Source organism: Panulirus ornatus, chromosome 42 (assembly GCF_036320965.1).
Source record: "Panulirus ornatus isolate Po-2019 chromosome 42, ASM3632096v1, whole genome shotgun sequence".
Lineage (NCBI taxonomy): Eukaryota > Metazoa > Arthropoda > Malacostraca > Decapoda > Palinuridae > Panulirus > Panulirus ornatus.
The window spans coordinates 26,131,484-26,150,262 of record NC_092265.1 but is presented as its reverse complement, the minus strand read 5'-3'; the positions used below and the strand labels follow the sequence as shown (position 1 = coordinate 26,150,262).

Genomic DNA, 18,779 nt, shown 5'->3' with positions numbered 1-18,779 from the left:
TATCATGATAACCAGTGTCCCAACCTGCTGCTATTTTCATCTCTGTGCATTCAATCTTTTCTACTTGTTTTGCCTGCTGTAGGGTGAGGCTGGTATGGAAAAGTGGATAACAATATTCCATGACAGGTCTGATGTATGTAATGTAAGCTTTCAACAAATGTTGTGGTAGTGCATTATATTTTTGATGGTGCGGAGGATGTAAAGAAGCTTGGCTGCCCTTGAAGTGACATGATTTTGCCAGGAGAGTTCGCTGGAGATGGAGAACCCAGTAGTTTAAAACTGTTCACCATTGGGATGCTGGTGTCTCCTATAGATACATCCAAGTACACTATGGTTTTTTTGCTTGCAAATATGTACATAGCTTGGCACTTTTGTATGCTGACAACCATGATCTTTTCTAAGGCCCAGGAAGGGATATCCTGGGTAGCTTGTTGTAGGGTACTGCTGGTGCTTATTTCTTTGAAAAGGAAATGTTTTACAGATTGTGAGGTTATCAACAACTTAAGATGTCTATGGGAGTCCCACACAGCACTGTTGATCATGGCCAGCAAGGAAATGGGTCCACACATAGTACCCTATGGCACACCACATGTTATTCTACTCCACTCACTAAGCTTTCCAGAAGGACCACGAACTCTTTGAAGCTGGTCGTTGAGGAAACTGTAGAACCAGTGGAGAAGTTTGAGTCACAGTCCTAGTTCGAAGAGTTTCCAGATTGTAAAGAGTGGTCTATAAGATCAAAGCCTTTTGAAAAGTCATACATGACAAACAAAAATAACTTCCCAGGTTTGTCAGGATCAGTGAGGGTGAAACAGACAGACAAGATAATGGGTGGTAAAGCATTTTTGCCAATCACTGAGGAAAATGCAGAACCAGCGGAGAAGTATGAGTCATAGTCCTAGTTTGAAGAGTCTCCAGATCACACAGAGTGGTCTATAAAATCAAAGCCTTTTGAAAAGTAATACATGACCAACAAAATAACTTGCCAGATTTGTCAAGATCAGTGAACATGAAACAGACAGACAAGTCTAGCATCAATACGGGGAAGACTGCTGGCCATGATCAGTGGTGCTACAAAGCTTTCCAGGGTCATGCTAAAGGTTGGAGTGATGCTGATGGGTCCGAATTCATTCATGATACTGGGTTTAAGCGTCTTTGGTATCGGGATAATAGTATCTTGATGCCAGGGGGTGAGAAGCAATGATGCTCCTCAGCTGTGAGGACATTTGGCTTTATCCCATGGTTGTAACTCTTATGTTCTCCTCTACTAGGAGGTAAGCAGGAAGAGAGGGAGTATGGAGAGGGGCAAGCAGTTGCACATCTCATTAAAGTGTGCACTGATTTGTTCAGTGATAGCCAGGTCATTGGGTGCATTCTCCAGATCTAGTTTCCAGGGATCAAGTGTGCAATCTGTGAGGCACATACCTCCCGATACTAGCCTCCTTTTGTGTCAGCGCAGAGATTTTGGATGCAGCATTGATACCATCTGAATTTGGCAGATTTAATTCTATCTCTGACCTCTGTTGTGAGTTGAAGCCGCTGGTGCTGGTTTCTGCTGTGTGCACGATTACATTGGAAGATGAGCTGTTTTATTTGTGCAGTCATCCAATCTGGGTCATTGTTCCACTTAGCGAAGGTGATTGACGGGGAAAAATTCTCAAAAACTGATATGAAGTATGTCCTGAAGGTTTTCTGCAACACACTCGAGGTCTGGAATTGATGTCACACTTGCACAATCCTCATTGCAGATCCAATGCTCAAACTGCTAAACAAATGATTCTCTCACAGGTCAAACTGATATGGTTTGGCTTGTATATTGTTGTTGGGGTGCACTCCTCCAGATAGCTACATGATGGTTGGATGTACCAAGTGGTGCCACTGTAAAGGGTTTATCTTGTGCACCAATGTCCATTATAACCTTATTCACAGTCATATCCAGTTTAGTTGATACATTCACAATGTACTGTGTGCCACGACTCCAAAACAGTATGAGACAGTCGAGGAGCTGATTCCCTAGAGCCAATAGGGAAGACCCACATATATAAACTACGTTACCACCAGACAAATGCAGAAGAGTGCCCAAGGCTCCTTTTCTTGATTTCCTCCAAAGAAAAGGTTTCTGAGGAAGGCTAATGAAGAAACCAACTTCCTCAGATCACATGCTCAAGTGTAATACCTAGGCTGAATGAAAAGAACAAGTTTCTTAATCCATATGTAGATATTTCTCACTAAGAAAGGTCTTAAGGTTCTATGTTGCACAAATAAAGGATCCCCTGTAATCTTACAGCAATCCAAAAGGTCTATATGACCATAAAATTGAACTGGGAATAAGGCATGATTTTCTCTTAATTAGATCTTCCTAGAGTGGATGATAACACGAGTATTTCTAGATCTAATGGGGTTTATGTTTATCTTGACCTGCAAGAGATTATCATCATATTATTATTTATTCTTTTTTTATTATACTTTGTCGCTGTCTCCCGCGTTTGCGAGGTAGCGCAAGGAAACAGACGAAAGAAATGGCCCAACCCCCCCATACACATGTATATACATACGTCCACACACGCAAATATACATACCTACACAGCTTTCCATAGTTTACCCCAGACGCTTCACATGCCTTGATTCAATCCACTGACAGCACGTCAACCCCGGTATACCACATCATTCCAATTCACTCTATTCCTTGCCCTCCTTTCACCCTCCTGCATGTTCAGGCCCCGATCACACAAAATCTTTTTCACTCCATCTTTCCACCTCCAATTTGGTCTCCCTCTTCTCCTCGTTCCCTCCACCTCCGACACATATATCCTCTTGGTCAATCTTTCCTCACTCATTCTCTCCATGTGCCCAAACCACTTCAAAACACCCTCTTCTGCTCTCTCAACCACGCTCTTTTTATTTCCACACATCTCTCTTACCCTTACGTTACTTACTCGATCAAACCACCTCACACCACACATTGTCCTCAAACATCTCATTTCCAGCACATCCATCCTCCTGCGCACAACTCTATCCATAGCCCACGCCTCGCAACCATACAACATTGTTGGAACCACTATTCCTTCACACATACCCATTTTTGCTTTCCGAGATAATGTTCTCGACTTCCACACATTCTTCAAGGCCCCCAGAATTTTCGCCCCCTCCCCCACCCTATGATCCACTTCCGCTTCCATGGTTCCATCCGCTGACAGATCCACTCCCAGATATCTAAAACACTTCACTTCCTCCAGTTTTTCTCCATTCAAACTCACCTCCCAATTGACTTGACCCTCAACCCTACTGTACCTAATAACCTTGCTCTTATTCACATTTACTCTTAACTTTCTTCTTCCACACACTTTACCAAACTCAGTCACCAGCTTCTGCAGTTTCTCACATGAATCAGCCACCAGCGCTGTATCATCAGCGAACAACAACTGACTCACTTCCCAAGCTCTCTCATCCCCAACAGACTTCATACTTGCCCCTCTTTCCAAAACTCTTGCATTTACCTCCCTAACAACCCCATCCATAAACAAATTAAACAACCATGGAGACATCACACACCCCTGCCGCAAACCTACATTCACTGAGAACCAATCACTTTCCTCTCTTCCTACACGTACACATGCCTTACATCCTCGATAAAAACTTTTCATTGCTTCTAACAACTTTCCTCCCACACCATATATTCTTAATACCTTCCACAGAGCATCTCTATCAACTCTATCATATGCCTTCTCCAGATCCATAAATGCTACATACAAATCCATTTGCTTTTCTAAGTATTTCTCACATACATTCTTCAAAGCAAACACCTGATCCACACATCCTCTACCACTTCTGAAACCACACTGCTCTTCCCCAATCTGATGCTCTGTACATGCCTGCACCCTCTCAATCAATACCCTGTCTGAACACAAATACTTCCCTAAATCTCCTCCCAAAACTCAAAGCTATTTGGAAGTCTTCATATGACAATGCTGAGAAGTTAATTGCAAGAAAAACTATTGAGCTGAACAAGGTCTACGACTAAAATGCTCCCACTTTAGGTGCAGGGAAGAAACTGTCAGTCACTGCACACTGCATGAAAAAAGGACTTTCAACAAGCAGGGTTTGTCAAATGCCAAAGCCCAGGGATAGGGATTCTGGAACAGCACTTTAATAAAGAAAAAGTGTCAATGGCCTGGTTCTGATGTAGAGACATCCGGGACTGGGACCTTAAGAAAACTGCAATATTTGCATAATCCTAAGCTTTATCCTTGCTAAGACAAAGAAAGCCAGTCTGAGCATTCCCATTAATTCCTAGCATAGAAATGATCCCTGGGGATAGGGGATTAAGAATACTTCCCACGTATTCCTGCGTGTCGTAGAAGGCGACTAAAAGGGGAGGGAGCGGGCGGCTGGAAATCCTCCCCTCTCGTTTTTTTTTTTTTTTTTTTTTCAATTTTCCAAAAGAAGGAACAGAGAATTGGGCCAGGTGAGGGTATTCCCTCAAAGGCCCAGTCCTCTGTTCTTAACGCTACCTCGCTAATGCGGGAAATGGCGAATAGTTTGAAAGAAAGAAAGAAAAGAAATGATCTGTCTAGGAATTAAGCAGGTATCTCAAGGATGACGATAAAACCCATTTCCCGTTTGGCACATTCTTCCTTCAAGGGTGAAATCACCAAAATAATTGAGATGAAACGAAACTATCATTTCAGGGATTAGCTTTCAGAGAAAGGCCGAGATCATCCTGGAAAAAATATGTGGAACCATGGAAGCAGAAGTGATTCATGGGGCAGGTGAGGGGATGAAGGTGCTGGAAGTATTGATGAAAAAGAGGACAATATCTTGAAGATAAAAAATTTGTAAGTGTTACAGTACGGTAGCTCCAACGTTGTTGCATGGAAGTGAGGCATGGGCTAGACCTGAGACTGTGCAGAGAAGGATGGAGGAGTTGAAAATAAAATATCTGAGGCCAATATATGGCATGAGGTGTTTTGATCAAGTAGATAATAAAAGAGTAAGAAAAGTGTGGTAATGACAGAATGTGGTTATGAGCCAAAGAAGGGGTGCTAAAATGGTTTGGACATGACGAGAGAATGAGTGAGGGGACTTTTATAATGAGGATATATATGCCAAAAGTGGAGGGGAGAAGAAGACAACTGGAGATAGAAGGATAAAGTGAAAAAGGTTTTGAGTGGTTGGTGCCTGAACATGCAGGTGAGGGGAGGGATGCATGCACAGGATAGAGTAAATTAGAAAGATAAGGTATACAGGTGGTGATGAGCTGTCAATGGAATGCATGTGGGCATGGGAAACAACTGGGATAAACAATGAACAGGTCTATGAAACCTGGTTGTTGATAGGGGGCTGTGGTTTCCATCCTAGAGAATGGATGCAAGTAAAGCCTATTCCTAATGCTACCTTGCTAATGCAGGAAACAGGGAATATGTGTGAAAAACAAAGTGCATAACCTAAAAGGCATTATCTTCAACTGCTGTGTATTTGCAGTCAAAATCTCATTCTGGGATGTATTGAAATGTGACAGTAAGTGCTGATCATCATCATCAAGTTGTTAAGGATCATCTGCCTGGTTCTCTAAATATCTCTAACCTTGCTCAAAATCCTTTTCAGGAAATTCAAAGTAATGTGCCTTTATTGGCATGGCTGGAGGGTGACTCACCAGAGAGAAATGCTTGTGCACTGCCACCTTGGAAACCTCCCGATCTCAGTGGGCGGCCTTAAAGTAGACGCATGAAAATGCATAAATATATGTTTGGATGAGCTGCCTAAATCATGTAAGTATATGTCTGAAAAAGTTCAGGGGTTGATCTGTTTAAAGAAGGGGCAGTGAGGGAAGTGTACGCAATGGTCCTGGAAATAGTGGCAGGTCTACAGTCTCTTGAAGGGTAAGGAGGCCAGGGAGGCAGTTCAATTACTGTTTACTGATGGCATGACATAAGTGGCAGATTCAAGTGAGATATTGTACAAGTTGGTTTCTAAGTTTGAGAGTGTGTGAAAGAAGAGTTAAGAGTAAATGTGAAAAAAGCAAAGTTATCAGGTTTGGCAGTGAAAAAAGACCAATCAGAGTGTATGTTTAAATGGAGAGAATCTTCGGGATGTTGAGTGTTTTAGATAACTGAGAATGGACATGGCTGCAAATGGAACCATCGGAGCTGAAGCGAGCCATAGGGTAAGGGGAATATGGTCCTGAGTGCACTGCAAAAAGATCAGTCACTTTCTATAAGGGCAGAGATGGGTATGGTTGATGGCCTTGTAGCCCAACAGTATTGTATGGATATGAGGCATGGATATGAATATGAGGCATGGATTCCAGAGAAGAAAGTATGGAACAAGGTGGATGTACTGAAAATGAAATGTCTGAAGACAATATGGGGTAAAAGGAAGGTTACTCGAATTCGAAATGTGAGGGTAAGCAAAAGGTGTGGAAATAAGTGGAGTAAATACAAAACAACTGAAAAGGGTGTGCTAAAGTGGATGACTAAATGGGTATACATGTTGGAGGGAGAAAGAAAAAGGAGAAGGGGGATACCGAAGGAGAGGTGGAAGGATGAAGTGTGAGATGCTTTGAGTGTTCAGTGCCCGAGACATACAGGAGAGTGTAAGGCGTGCAACGGACTGAGTGACCTGGAGCAATGTGATTTACATGGGATGACATGCTGAACCAGGATATATCAAGCAATCAGGGGAAACCACTGATAGGTTTGAGGAGCTTGGATGTGGATAGGAGGCTCTTCTTTCGATGCACTATATAACAGATAAAGAGAAGATGTGAGCAATTGAGCCAGCTCTTCCTCTGTTTATAGTGTTTACTCACTATGTGGGAAAAGGTGAACAAGTATGAAAAAATTAAATACTTATGAACAAAAAACAGATACTTATCCATGAACAAAGCCACCTGACAATAGCAGCGGCAACCATAAGTCTTACCTTGATGCAATCCCAGAGATCTGCAAACTTTGTAAAGATGCTATATATCTATCTATATCTCTGATGCCTGTTCCTTTCTGGAACTCCCTCAAAGGGGTGGCCACTACAATAGTATCTCTATAACTAGTGAACTCCACTGCCACTTCTTAGCCTTTAGTGCCTCACCCTTAACATGCCACTGGCAGAGGGCAAGTCTACCAGTGTTTGCAGAGGCTCCTACCCACTGTTCCTACTGACTACTTCTAGCAAATGTTTCTACCTAAATGTTCCTATCTACTACTCCTACCATTCTGCCAAAAAGCCGGGCTAGTACATAGCACTCGCCACAGAAAAATCTAGAGTTATGAAGAATGTGCTGTATGGGTTCAGTGTTGTCAAGTGTTATGAGTGACAAGGAGAGACTGTATGTTAGTGGACAGAATGCCAGTAGATACTATTGAGAAAGTTAACATCAGCCCATTGAAGGTTACTGTTTGGCCACAGGTGGACCAGAATAACAGGAGAGCAACTACAAAGACCTTACAGTTATTCATAATCAGTGAAACAGGGCGGCGCCTCGTTGGATTTGGACAGGTTCAAACCACTTTCTTTCTACAGAAATATGTCATTGCTTCTGGGACAGACCAAGAGGAGAAAAATATAGTTTCAGACACATAATAAAGTCTAATGTAGCACTGTCAATAATAAATTACCTTGACGACTGGCAATCACAAATTCCACCTAGTTTTTCGAAAGTGCCCATGATATTTTCCCGAGTCATATTTCTTGTGCTCTGCGAAATAAAAACAAGAAGATAATTCATATAAATCAGACTATATCTTTAATGAATATGGTGTTTACACCAAAACTGGGGGTAACATATACAAAACCTTCCCAGAAAAGCTGATTACATACATGTCAACAATTATCTAATAATCAACTTTCAATTTACTAACCACTCCTGCAATAATATACTAAACTCTTGATTCATAAATAGGCCATACATTTCATTAACATATAGGGATGAAATAATCATACTTATTGCCAGCTAACTGTTGTGTAATTCCAACAATCTACTTTTCCCTTACAAACATTTTCCTTTAACTCTAGTAACTTTGGATGCAATAACTATGCAACTAAAATCCATCTTCTACATGTTCACCTTGCATTCTAACCTCTAATTCTTAAAAACTGTCATGTTTTCATTTGTATCAACGATCAATTTCTATTAAGGTACAACTTTCAGGGGCTCATCAAATGGGTCGTTACCCTCTCACTGAGATATACATAGCTTTTTTCAAGCTGGAGGCCCAGTCACAGACAAATGTTCATACAAAGGTTGGGCCTTGATTGTAATATTCAAATTTATTGTAATATTCAAAATTATGAAATTCAGGAAAAGTGAATAATGAAGGTGCAATACACTTAGAATTAGGAAAAACAGAGTGAAGAATAAGAATGAATAGAGGAGATGGATATGGGCTGTGATGAAATCATTAAATGGGTGGATGGACGAAAGGCTTTTGGGATGCAATGATCATGCAAAATGTATAGCAGAGGAAAGGCTCTCAAGAACACATATACCATAGAAGAGGTGAAAGTGAGAAGAGAAGACGCAGACCATGGAAAAGATGAATACATGCAAAGTGGAAAACAAATACACTTATGGATCTTTCAAATTACAATGCTAAAGGAATAATTGTCTTGACAAATCAATTTACTGTGCAATCTGAAAAATAAAAAGCATTTCTATAAGCACCACCTCACACCACATATTGAGGACAATATGTGGGAGTGAGGTGGTTTGAGAGAGTAAGCAATGAAAGGGTAAGAGACATTTGTGGTAATAAAATGAGTGTAGTTGAGAGAGCAGATGAGGGTGTATTGAAATGGTTTGGTCACATGGATAGAATGAGTGAGGAAAGACTGACAAAGAGGATAGATGTGTCAGAGGTGGAGGGAACGTAGAGAAGTGATAGACCAAATTGGAGGTGGAAAGATGGAGTGAAAAAGATTTTGAGCAATTGGGGCCAGAACATATAGAAGGGTGAAAGGCGTGCAAGGAACAGAGTGAATTGGAATGATGTCGTATACTGGGGTCAACGTGCTGTCAATGGATTGAACTAGGACATGTGTGGGGTAAACCATGAAAAGTTTTGTGGGAACTAGATGTGGACAGGGAGCTGTGGCTTCAGTGCATTACACATGACAGCTAGAGACTGAGTGTGAACGAATACGGCCTTGTTGTCTTTTCCTAGCGCTACCTCACATACGTGCGGGGGGGATAGGGGGTGCCATTTCATGTGTGGCAGGGTGGCGACAGGAACGGATGAAGGCAGCAAGTATGAATATGTACATGTGTATATATGTATAAGTCTGTGTATATATATGTATGAATATGTTGAAATGTATAGGTACGTATATATGTGCATGTGTGGGTGTGTATGTATATACATGTGTATGTGGGTGGGTTAGGCCCTTCTTTTGTCTGTTTCCTGGTGCTACCTTGCTAACACAGGAGACAGCAACAAAGTATAATGTAATATAATATAAGCATGAAGTCTAAGTTTTACTTAACACACTGTAAATAAGCTGAGGATGTGCATGAGCAATTTCTGAGATATGTGGACCTGATCAACCATAGGATATTGTAAATGGAGGTAATGATGATACAGACATATAAACAAATAAAGATATTCTTCCATTCTTGAGTCCTACATCCTTCTAAAATCCACATATTCCTAAACTGTTTATCACTTCATTTCCAGCAATTTCAATAATCATCTCTACACAGTTTTGCTTTAAAAATTCCTCCTAAAGCAATCACATTCTGTAGAACTATCAATTACACACTTCAAAACAACTAATTGTACTGCTACTTATTTACTGAAGTAGCGTTAGCTCTTTTCTCCTTTAACACCTGTTATCTTCATTCATCCTTACCCCAAATGACAACTTTTCAAGAAAATGAGAGATTCCACTTGGATATGCAACTTCATACCTGCTTCCACTGTCAATAACAACTGTAAAGAGAAAAAAATTGTGTAAAAACAGTGGTGTATAATTCAGCACAAACACATCAACTCTTGCAAAACATAAAAATCCAACCAAAGTCCCTTCTGGATATCAAGTAATTTTGTTGTTCTTTCACTTTTTGCTCCTCCTTTCTCATTCCATGCCCATGGTCAAGTTTGTGATGGTTTCTTTGCCTTCACCTCCTGAGTCCCTTTCCACAGTCTTCCCTCCCTCTCACATCTTCCATCCATCTTGTTCAACAGAAATTGCATGGAAATTGTGTATTGCCAGTTATTTTGACAGTCTTTCACTTAAGCAGAAGCAACAAGTAAAAGATAACAGAGGTATCGATGAAGGACAACTGTGTTCCACCCTGCGGCTTATGCTTCATCAATGACATGTAGGCTGCAGCAACCAAAAAGCAGCAGCTTAGGAATATCTAGATCCTGCTCATCTCAGATCTTGACAAACTCCTGATAAAACTTACGATTTGTTCAAGGCCCATCCATTGACATTTGAGCAATGTCGGCCTGATTGAGGAGTGCTAGTCCTTTCAAAAACCTGACACATGGAGCTTCAGCTTGAGTACGATCAAAGAACGAGTCAAAATATTGTATCGCTACCTATGTCATTTCATCATCCCAGTACCTCAGTTACAGGTCTACCTACCGTTTCCCAAGGACTTTGTTGGAGGACTTATAAAAGATTTTTTTTTTCTTTTTGCTTTGTCGCTGTCCCCCGCGTTTGCGAGGTAGCGCAAGGAAACAGACGAAAGAAATGGCCCAACCCACCCCCATACACATGTATATACATACGTCCACACACGCAAATATACATACCTACACAGCTTTCCATGGTTTACCCCAAACACTTCACATGCCCTGATTCAATCCACTGACAGCACATCAACCCCGGTATACCACATCGATCCAATTCACTCTATTCCTTGCCCTCCTTTCACCCTCCTGCATGTTCAGGCCCCGATCACACAAAATCTTTTTCATTCCATCTTTCCACCTCCAATTTGGTCTCCCACTTCTCCTCGTTCCCTCCACCTCCGACACATATATCCTCTTGGTCAATCTTTCCTCACTCATTCTCTCCATGTGCCCAAACCATTTCAAAACACCCTCTTCTGCTCTCTCAACCACGCTCTTTTTATTTCCACACATCTCTCTTACCCTTACGTTACTTACTCAATCAAACCACCTCACACCACACATTGTCCTCAAACATCTCATTTCCAGCACATCCATCCTTCTGCGCACAAGTCTATCCATAGCCCACGCCTCGCAACCATACAACATTGTTGGAACCACTATTCCTTCAAACATACCCATTTTTGCTTTCCAAGATAATGTTCTCGACTTCCACACATTCTTCAAGGCTCCCAGGATTTTCGCCCCCTCCCTCACCCTATGATCCACTTCCACTTCCATGGTTCCATCCGCTGCCAGATCCACTCCCAGATATCTAAAACACTTTACTTCCTCCAGTTTTTCTCCATTCAAACTTACCTCCCAATTGACTTGACCCTCAACCCTACTGTACCTAATAACCTTGCTCTTATTCACATTTACTCTTAACTTTCTTCTTTCACACACTTTACCAAACTCAGTCACCAGCTTCTGCAGTTTCTCACATGAATCAGCCACCAGCACTGTATCATCAGCGAACAACAACTGACTCACTTCCCAAGCTCTCTCATCCCCAACAGACTTCACACTTGCCCCTCTTTCCAAGACTCTTCCATTCACCTCCCTAACAACCCTATCCATAAACAAATTAAACAACCATGGAGACATCACACACCCCTGCCGAAAACCTACATTTACTGAGAACCAATCACTTTCCTCTCTTCCTACACGTACACATGCCTTACATCCTCGATAAAAACTTTTCACTGCTTCTAACAACTTGCCTCCCACACCATATATTCTTCATACCTTCCACGGGGCATCTCTATCAACTCTATCATATGCCTTCTCCAGATCCATAAATGCTACATACAAATCCATTTGTAAAAGATACAAACAAAAAAATATTCTGGCTCAGAATCAATATCAAGCACTTTCTTGTAAAAATAAAGAGCCAGTCCATATTTCACTATATATGCACACTGTTTTTCCACAGGCAAACCTCTTGGTAATTAGAGAGTCTGGAAACATCCTCTGAATACCATGTTGCTGCAGGATGTGCAAGAGTAATGACCCATACCTAATTCACATTCCCTAACAATCTCTGCTTTCATAACAGCATCTTTTGAAATAAAGGAAGATATTTTATCATGGACCTCTGATGCCCCTGATAACTGTCCTTGTGCTCTTGCCTGCATTGATAGAGGTACATCCAACACATAAATTATCTTTACAGAAGAACAATGACTTCAAAATTAACACTACTACTGCTGTGGTTTCAATGGGGTTAGTAGCATGGATGCAAGATAAATTTCTTATAATTATGGTGGCTGCTCTAAATAGTAATTACTCGAGATAAAAAAATAAATCAGATGCATAATTACTATCATTTATATTTCTGACACCAGTTCACAACATGAACTCCCATCATGGGGCTGCTATGGCAAAAGAGTCTCCACTTATCACTGTCCTTACATGCCTCTCTTGCATACACCATTCAATGCATTCTTCCTCTGTTTCTCTCCCTCCAGTATTCCTCCACCCTATTTGCTCATATCACGTGTCTTCCACTCACACTAACGCCCTTAATTGTACTATCATACACTCTCTTTGTAAACTTCCAGTCTTGCATTCTTTCCACAAGCACAAACCACCTCAAAGCAATATGGCTGACCCATTCTACCACTCCACAATTCATTCCTTTTGCATTGCTTGCCATACCACATCTCTCATACTCCCTTTCATTTCTTTCTTCATTCAATCTAGTCACACCACGTGCTATTCTCAAATAGCTCATTTCCACAGCCTGGATTCTTGACCTCTGTGCCTCATTTCACGTCCATGTTTCGGCTCTATAGGTCAGGGATAGGAGGACTATGCTGTCCCTTAATCCTCTCTTCACTTCCATACTTACACCTCTACCTTTCATTAATCTATCAAAGAACCCAATGACTCTTCTACCCTGTACTGCTCTCTCCCTTATCTCTCCTTCCATATCACCAAACTCAGCCAAGACAGCTCCCAGATACTTAAATTCCCTCACTTATTCCAACCTTTTTCCTCCCATATCCACGGCACAATTTAGTACACTTTCTTCTTTCAATCTAAATGGTTTTACAAAATCTATATTTTCACTCCATCTCCTTTCAAAAACCATTACTTTACTTTTATTGCATTTACCTTCAATCTCCTACACTTACACATGTCATAAAACATTCTTATAACCTTCTGCAACTTCTCTTCACTCTTTGCAACCAGCACAGTATCATCTGCAAACAGGCTTACCACTAGCCACCATATCTCGCCGTCACACTCCATCTCTGCACCCCTTTTCCCTAGTTTTCCTTTCTCTCTCTTATCACTCCATCCATATACATATTAAAAAGCCATGGTGACAGCACACAGCCCTGCCTCATACTTACATGTATCCCAAAACTTTCACTCAGTTCTCCATCCACTCTTACACATATATTTGCTTCTCTATAGAAGGCTTTTACCATCCAACAGTTGTCCCCCTATACCATACATCCTTAGCACATCCCACAAAGCAACTCAACTCTGTCATACACTTTCTCCAGATCCATAAAAGCTGCACACAACTTCTCACCTTTTACTAAATACTTTTACAACAAAACTCTGATAAACATTACCTACCTTTCCTAAAACCCCCTTGCTCTTCACTTATTCTACATTCAGTCACTTCCATCACTCTGTCAATTAATATTCTTGCATACACTTTTCTTGGTATACTTTACAGAATTATTCCCCTATAATTGCTACATACATCTTTTGCTCCTTTTCCTTTGAAAAAAGGAACAACAATAGCTTTAACCCAATCCTCAGGCACAACACTCTGTGTTTCAATGCTAAATCACATATAAGATGCATCCATTCTATCACACTTTTTCCTCCATACTTCAGCATTACAGCTGCAATCCCATCCACTACAGATGCCTTTCCTACCTTCAGCATCATTATTGCCCTTCTTACCTCCCTCTTGCTATAGGCCTCCGCACTTGTATCCTCTTCCTTCCCTCCTCCATACCCATGCATGTAACAACTGCTGCTTCCCTTTCTCCCTCATTCATCAGTTCTTCAAAATACTCTTTTCATCTTCCTTTCACTTCCACTTTTAATTCAGCAAGTCCTCTTCCTTAAATCTCACATCAACATTTCCACTCTTACGTCCACCTCTTTCCCTTTTCACCTCCTCCCAGTTGAGTTTCTTATCATCCTGAAACCTTTTACATAACTTTCTTCCAAAATTTTTATCTCATCTATATTTTCCTTGCTTTCCACTGTCAGCAATGTGCAAAATCGTGTTTTATGCAAACTAAGAAATATACATACGGAAAACTGGGCATCCAATGTGAGGCAAGATCCCAGAGCATTTGTCTCAATCCTTTGTTTGTTGTCTCATATTGTCCACCACAAAAATATAGGATCATTTTTTGCAGGGTGTACAACTAACCGGTTTGCAGTGGACTCTTCCTCTGTGGTAGAAGCAGTGACTCCATCCTGTTCAAGAGTGATTTTAATGTGATGTAAAGCTGAAACATCACAAAGCATCATGCCTCCACTAATACCAGGCCAATGGCTATTAAGTGGGTGATATTCTTGTTTGCTTCTCAACCAAAGTTTTTCTTTGATCTTGTGTATCCTCCAAATGCATGAGATCCAAGGGTCTTCTTGACCAAACTTCCTAGTTCAATATTCTTTTCACACAGGATGAACCTATCTGTGCACCTGTCCATGTTTTCCCATCACTTTACTTTTGAAATACAAATTACAATTAGCAATGAAATGGAAATACCAGTGCTTTTCTGATATGATACTTATCAAAACATAAGACTATAAGGGACTGTCTTGAAGTCATCAAAGGAATGGAACTCCAAGTCATGCTCCTATGCTAGGCATTTTTTTAGCACAACTTAAAAAAGAGAAAACTTTGTCGTGTTAATTCTATAGTATTATGTCAAACTAATTTGTCAATACTCCAAGACCTATGAGAAACTGTACTGATGCTAATTTGAGGGACATTGTTGCATAAAAGCAGTTTTCAAACCTGCCCGCCATAAACTAAGGCATAATGGGAGTGACAGTACCTGAATTAGCTCATGTACTTTATCTTCTGCCTGCGACAAGGCTTTTAATGTTAGTAAACACAGAAAATCAACATACTGATTTTTAACTCTTCTGTTCAGTCTTCCTGCTAACAAACCAATTCTTCTTAACTAAAGATAGTTTTTCCTGACTTCTCTTTACAATTTCTTTTTTCCTTGGTCCAGCTCAAAATTTCCTAACTTCTCCACATTTTACTTTTCCTACCTGTGGCACTCCTGTTGAAACATACGGGTGGCACCCACTGAAGTTGCTATTCTGTAGTAGTAGTAGTAGTAGTAGTAGCATTAGGTGGCAGATAACCACAAACCAGGGAAGTATCACCTGGTCTTGGGGGATAGTGGTTGCAGCAGAGTGAGCCAGCACTGTAGCCTTTATGTACCCTTTTTCAGGCCCACACTGCTGTCTCTTTTCCCTTGCCTCAACCTCATGTGGGATACTGGCATACACATAACTCACCCACATCCTTACGGAACTCTCTGGAGTAAGATGTACAGACTGCAGTGTTATTAGGACCAATTTCATTTTTTTTTTTTTTTTTTTCATACTTTGTCGCTGTCTCCCGCGTTTGCGAGGTAGCGCAAGGAAACAGACGAAAGAAATGGCCCAACCCTCCCCATACACATGTACATACACACGTCCACACACGCAAATATACATACCTACACAGCTTTCCATGGTTTACCCCGGACGCTTCACATGCCTTGATTCAATCCACTGACAGCACGTCAACCCCTGTATACCACATCGCTCCAATTCACTCTATTCCTTGCCCTCCTTTCACCCTCCTGCATGTTCAGGCCCCGATCACACAAAATCCTTTTCACTCCATCTTTCCACCTCCAATTTGGTCTCCCTCTTCTCCTCGTTCCCTCCACCTCCGACACATATATCCTCTTGGTCAATCTTTCCTCACTCATTCTCTCCATGTGCCCAAACCATTTCAAAACACCCTCTTCTGCTCTCTCAACCACGCTCTTTTTATTTCCACACATCTCTCTTACCCTTACGTTACTTACTCGATCAAACCACCTCACACCACACATTGTCCTCAAACATCTCATTTCCAGCACATCCATCCTCCTGCGCACAACTCTATCCATAGCCCACGCCTCGCAACCATACAACATTGTTGGAACCACTATTCCTTCAAACATACCCATTTTTGCTTTCCGGGATAATGTTCTCGACTTCCACACATTTTTCAAGGCTCCCAAAATTTTCGCCCCCTCCCCCACCCTATGATCCACTTCCGCTTCCATGGTTCCATCCGCTGACAGATCCACTCCCAGATATCTAAAACACTTCACTTCCTCCAGTTTTTCTCCATTCAAACTCACCTCCCAATTGACTTGACCCTCAACCCTACTGTACCTAATAACCTTGCTCTTATTCACATTTACTCTTAACTTTCTTCTTCCACACACTTTACCAAACTCCGTCACCAGCTTCTGCAGTTTCTCACATGAATCCGCCACCAGCGCTGTATCATCAGCGAACAACAACTGACTCACTTCCCAAGCTCTCTCATCCCCAACAGACTTCATACTTGCCCCTCTTTCCAAGACTCTTGCATTTACCTCCCTAACAACCCCATCCATAAACAAATTAAACAACCATGGAGACATCACACACCCCTGCCGCAAACCTACATTCACTGAGAACCAATCACTTTCCTCTCTTCCTACACGTACACATGCCTTACATCCTCGATAAAAACTTTTCACTGCTTCTAACAACTTGCCTCCCACACCATATATTCTTAATACCTTCCACAGAGCATCTCTATCAACTCTATCATATGCCTTCTCCAGATCCATAAATGCTACATACAAATATAAGTCAATATGTGCAAGAAGCAGATTCGTTCTGAAGTAAGAACTTGAAACTTTACTCAAAAGGTACTATTACATGGGTCCAGTGTTGCATATTTTTCAGCACCCTAAGCTGAACAGTTATAGGCATAGAACGGAAAACATGAGAAAAGACAAACAAAGAATTCATAAATGATAACCCTTATCACAACAAAATCCTTTGCAATCTCAGCTTTAGCTCTTCCGAGCTAGGAATTGAAGAGTACCTATTGCATGTAATTCTTAAGACAATAAAAACAAATGTGATAATCATGCAAGATCAAATGACTGCAAAATTTTCAGTGAAAAATATAAAAGCACTACAGTATCAATATCACCTCCAACAGTGCAAAAATTTCCAAATTTAGGCTCAGAAGCAACTCGCAATCCATTTTCTAAGGTGGTAACCTTGGTCTCTCTGTGTACATCTGAAGCTGTTGCATATACAGGCTGAGGAAGCCAAGGAACTGGTCTGCTCAGGGGCACTTTGGTGATAGGTGGGCCAATACGTGGCCCTGCTGATTCCCCAGAACATAACCGCACAACAAGAGTTGCATATCTCCTGGAAATGAAAAGCTTGTGATCAAATAAACAGACCATACTTTCCATGCAACAACATAAATTCAAATAAAAAAATGACCATGCAATATCCCTAAAACTTTTAACTATTGTATTTCTAAACATATTTCAGAGATAAAGTATCAACATAGCCTAAGACCAAACTGCAGCTGCAAATGAACCTCTGAAATCACCCTAAAGTATTGTATAATATCACACTAGAAAAGTGTGTGAAAGGAGAAAGTTGAGAGTAAATGTGAATAAGAGCAAGGTTATTAGGTTCAGTAGGGTTTAGGGAAAAGTTGATTGGAATGTAAGTTAAATGGAGAAAATTTGAAGGAAATGAGGTGTTTTACATGTCTAGGAATGGATTTGGCAGCGAATGGAATCATGGTAGCAGAAGTGAGTCACAGGATGGGGGAGGGGACAAAGGTTTTGGGAGCGATGAAGAATGTGTGGAAGGAAAAAACGATATCTTGGAGAGCAAAAATGGGTATGTTTGAAGGAACAGTAGTTCCAAAAATATTGTGGTTACGTGGCAAGGGTTATGGATATAATGGAAATGAAATGTTTGAGGACAATATGTGGTGTGAGATGGTTAGATCGAGTAAGTAATGAAAGGGCAAGAGAGATGTGTGGAAATAAAAAGAGTGTGGTTGAAAGAGCAGAGGAGGGTCTGTAGAAATGGTTTGGTCATATGGAGAGAACGAGTGAGGAAAGATTGACAAAGAGGATATATGTGTCAGAGGTGGAGGGAACAAGGAGAAGCGGGAGACCAAATTGGAGGTGGAAGGATGAAGTGAAAAAGATATTGAGTGATCAGGACCTGAACATACAGGAGGGTGAGAAGCGTATAAGGAATAGAGTGAATTGGAACAATGTGGTATACTGGGGTTGACATGCTGTCGATGGACTGAACCAGGGTATGTGAAACGTCTGGGATAACCATGGAAAGGTCTGTGGGGCCTGAATGTGGACAGGGAGCTGTAGTTTCAATGCATTACACATGACAGCTAGAGACTGTGTGAACGAATGCAGCCTTTTTTTGTTGTTTTCTTGGCACTACCTCACTGAAGCAGGGGGTAGTGATGCTGTTTACTGTGGGATGGGGTAGTGACAAGAATGAATTAAGGCAAACAGGTATGAATATGTACATATGCATATATGTTTATGTCTGTGTATGTGTATGTATATG

At 41.1% G+C, this 18,779-nt stretch overlaps 1 protein-coding gene across 1 annotated transcript in view; it reads right to left on the bottom strand.

The window, feature by feature from the left end:
• LOC139761992 (mitochondrial-processing peptidase subunit alpha) overlaps positions 1-18,779 on the bottom strand; it is a 103,887-nt gene that overhangs the window by 70,503 nt on the left and 14,605 nt on the right. Inside the window, exons 2-4 of the mRNA XM_071686770.1 lie at positions 17,365-17,588; positions 9,844-9,923; positions 7,614-7,693 (exon numbers count right to left, since the gene is read on the bottom strand). Coding sequence (XP_071542871.1) covers positions 7,614-7,693; positions 9,844-9,923; positions 17,365-17,588 — 384 coding nt within the window. The remainder of the gene's footprint in view (positions 1-7,613; positions 7,694-9,843; positions 9,924-17,364; positions 17,589-18,779) is intronic.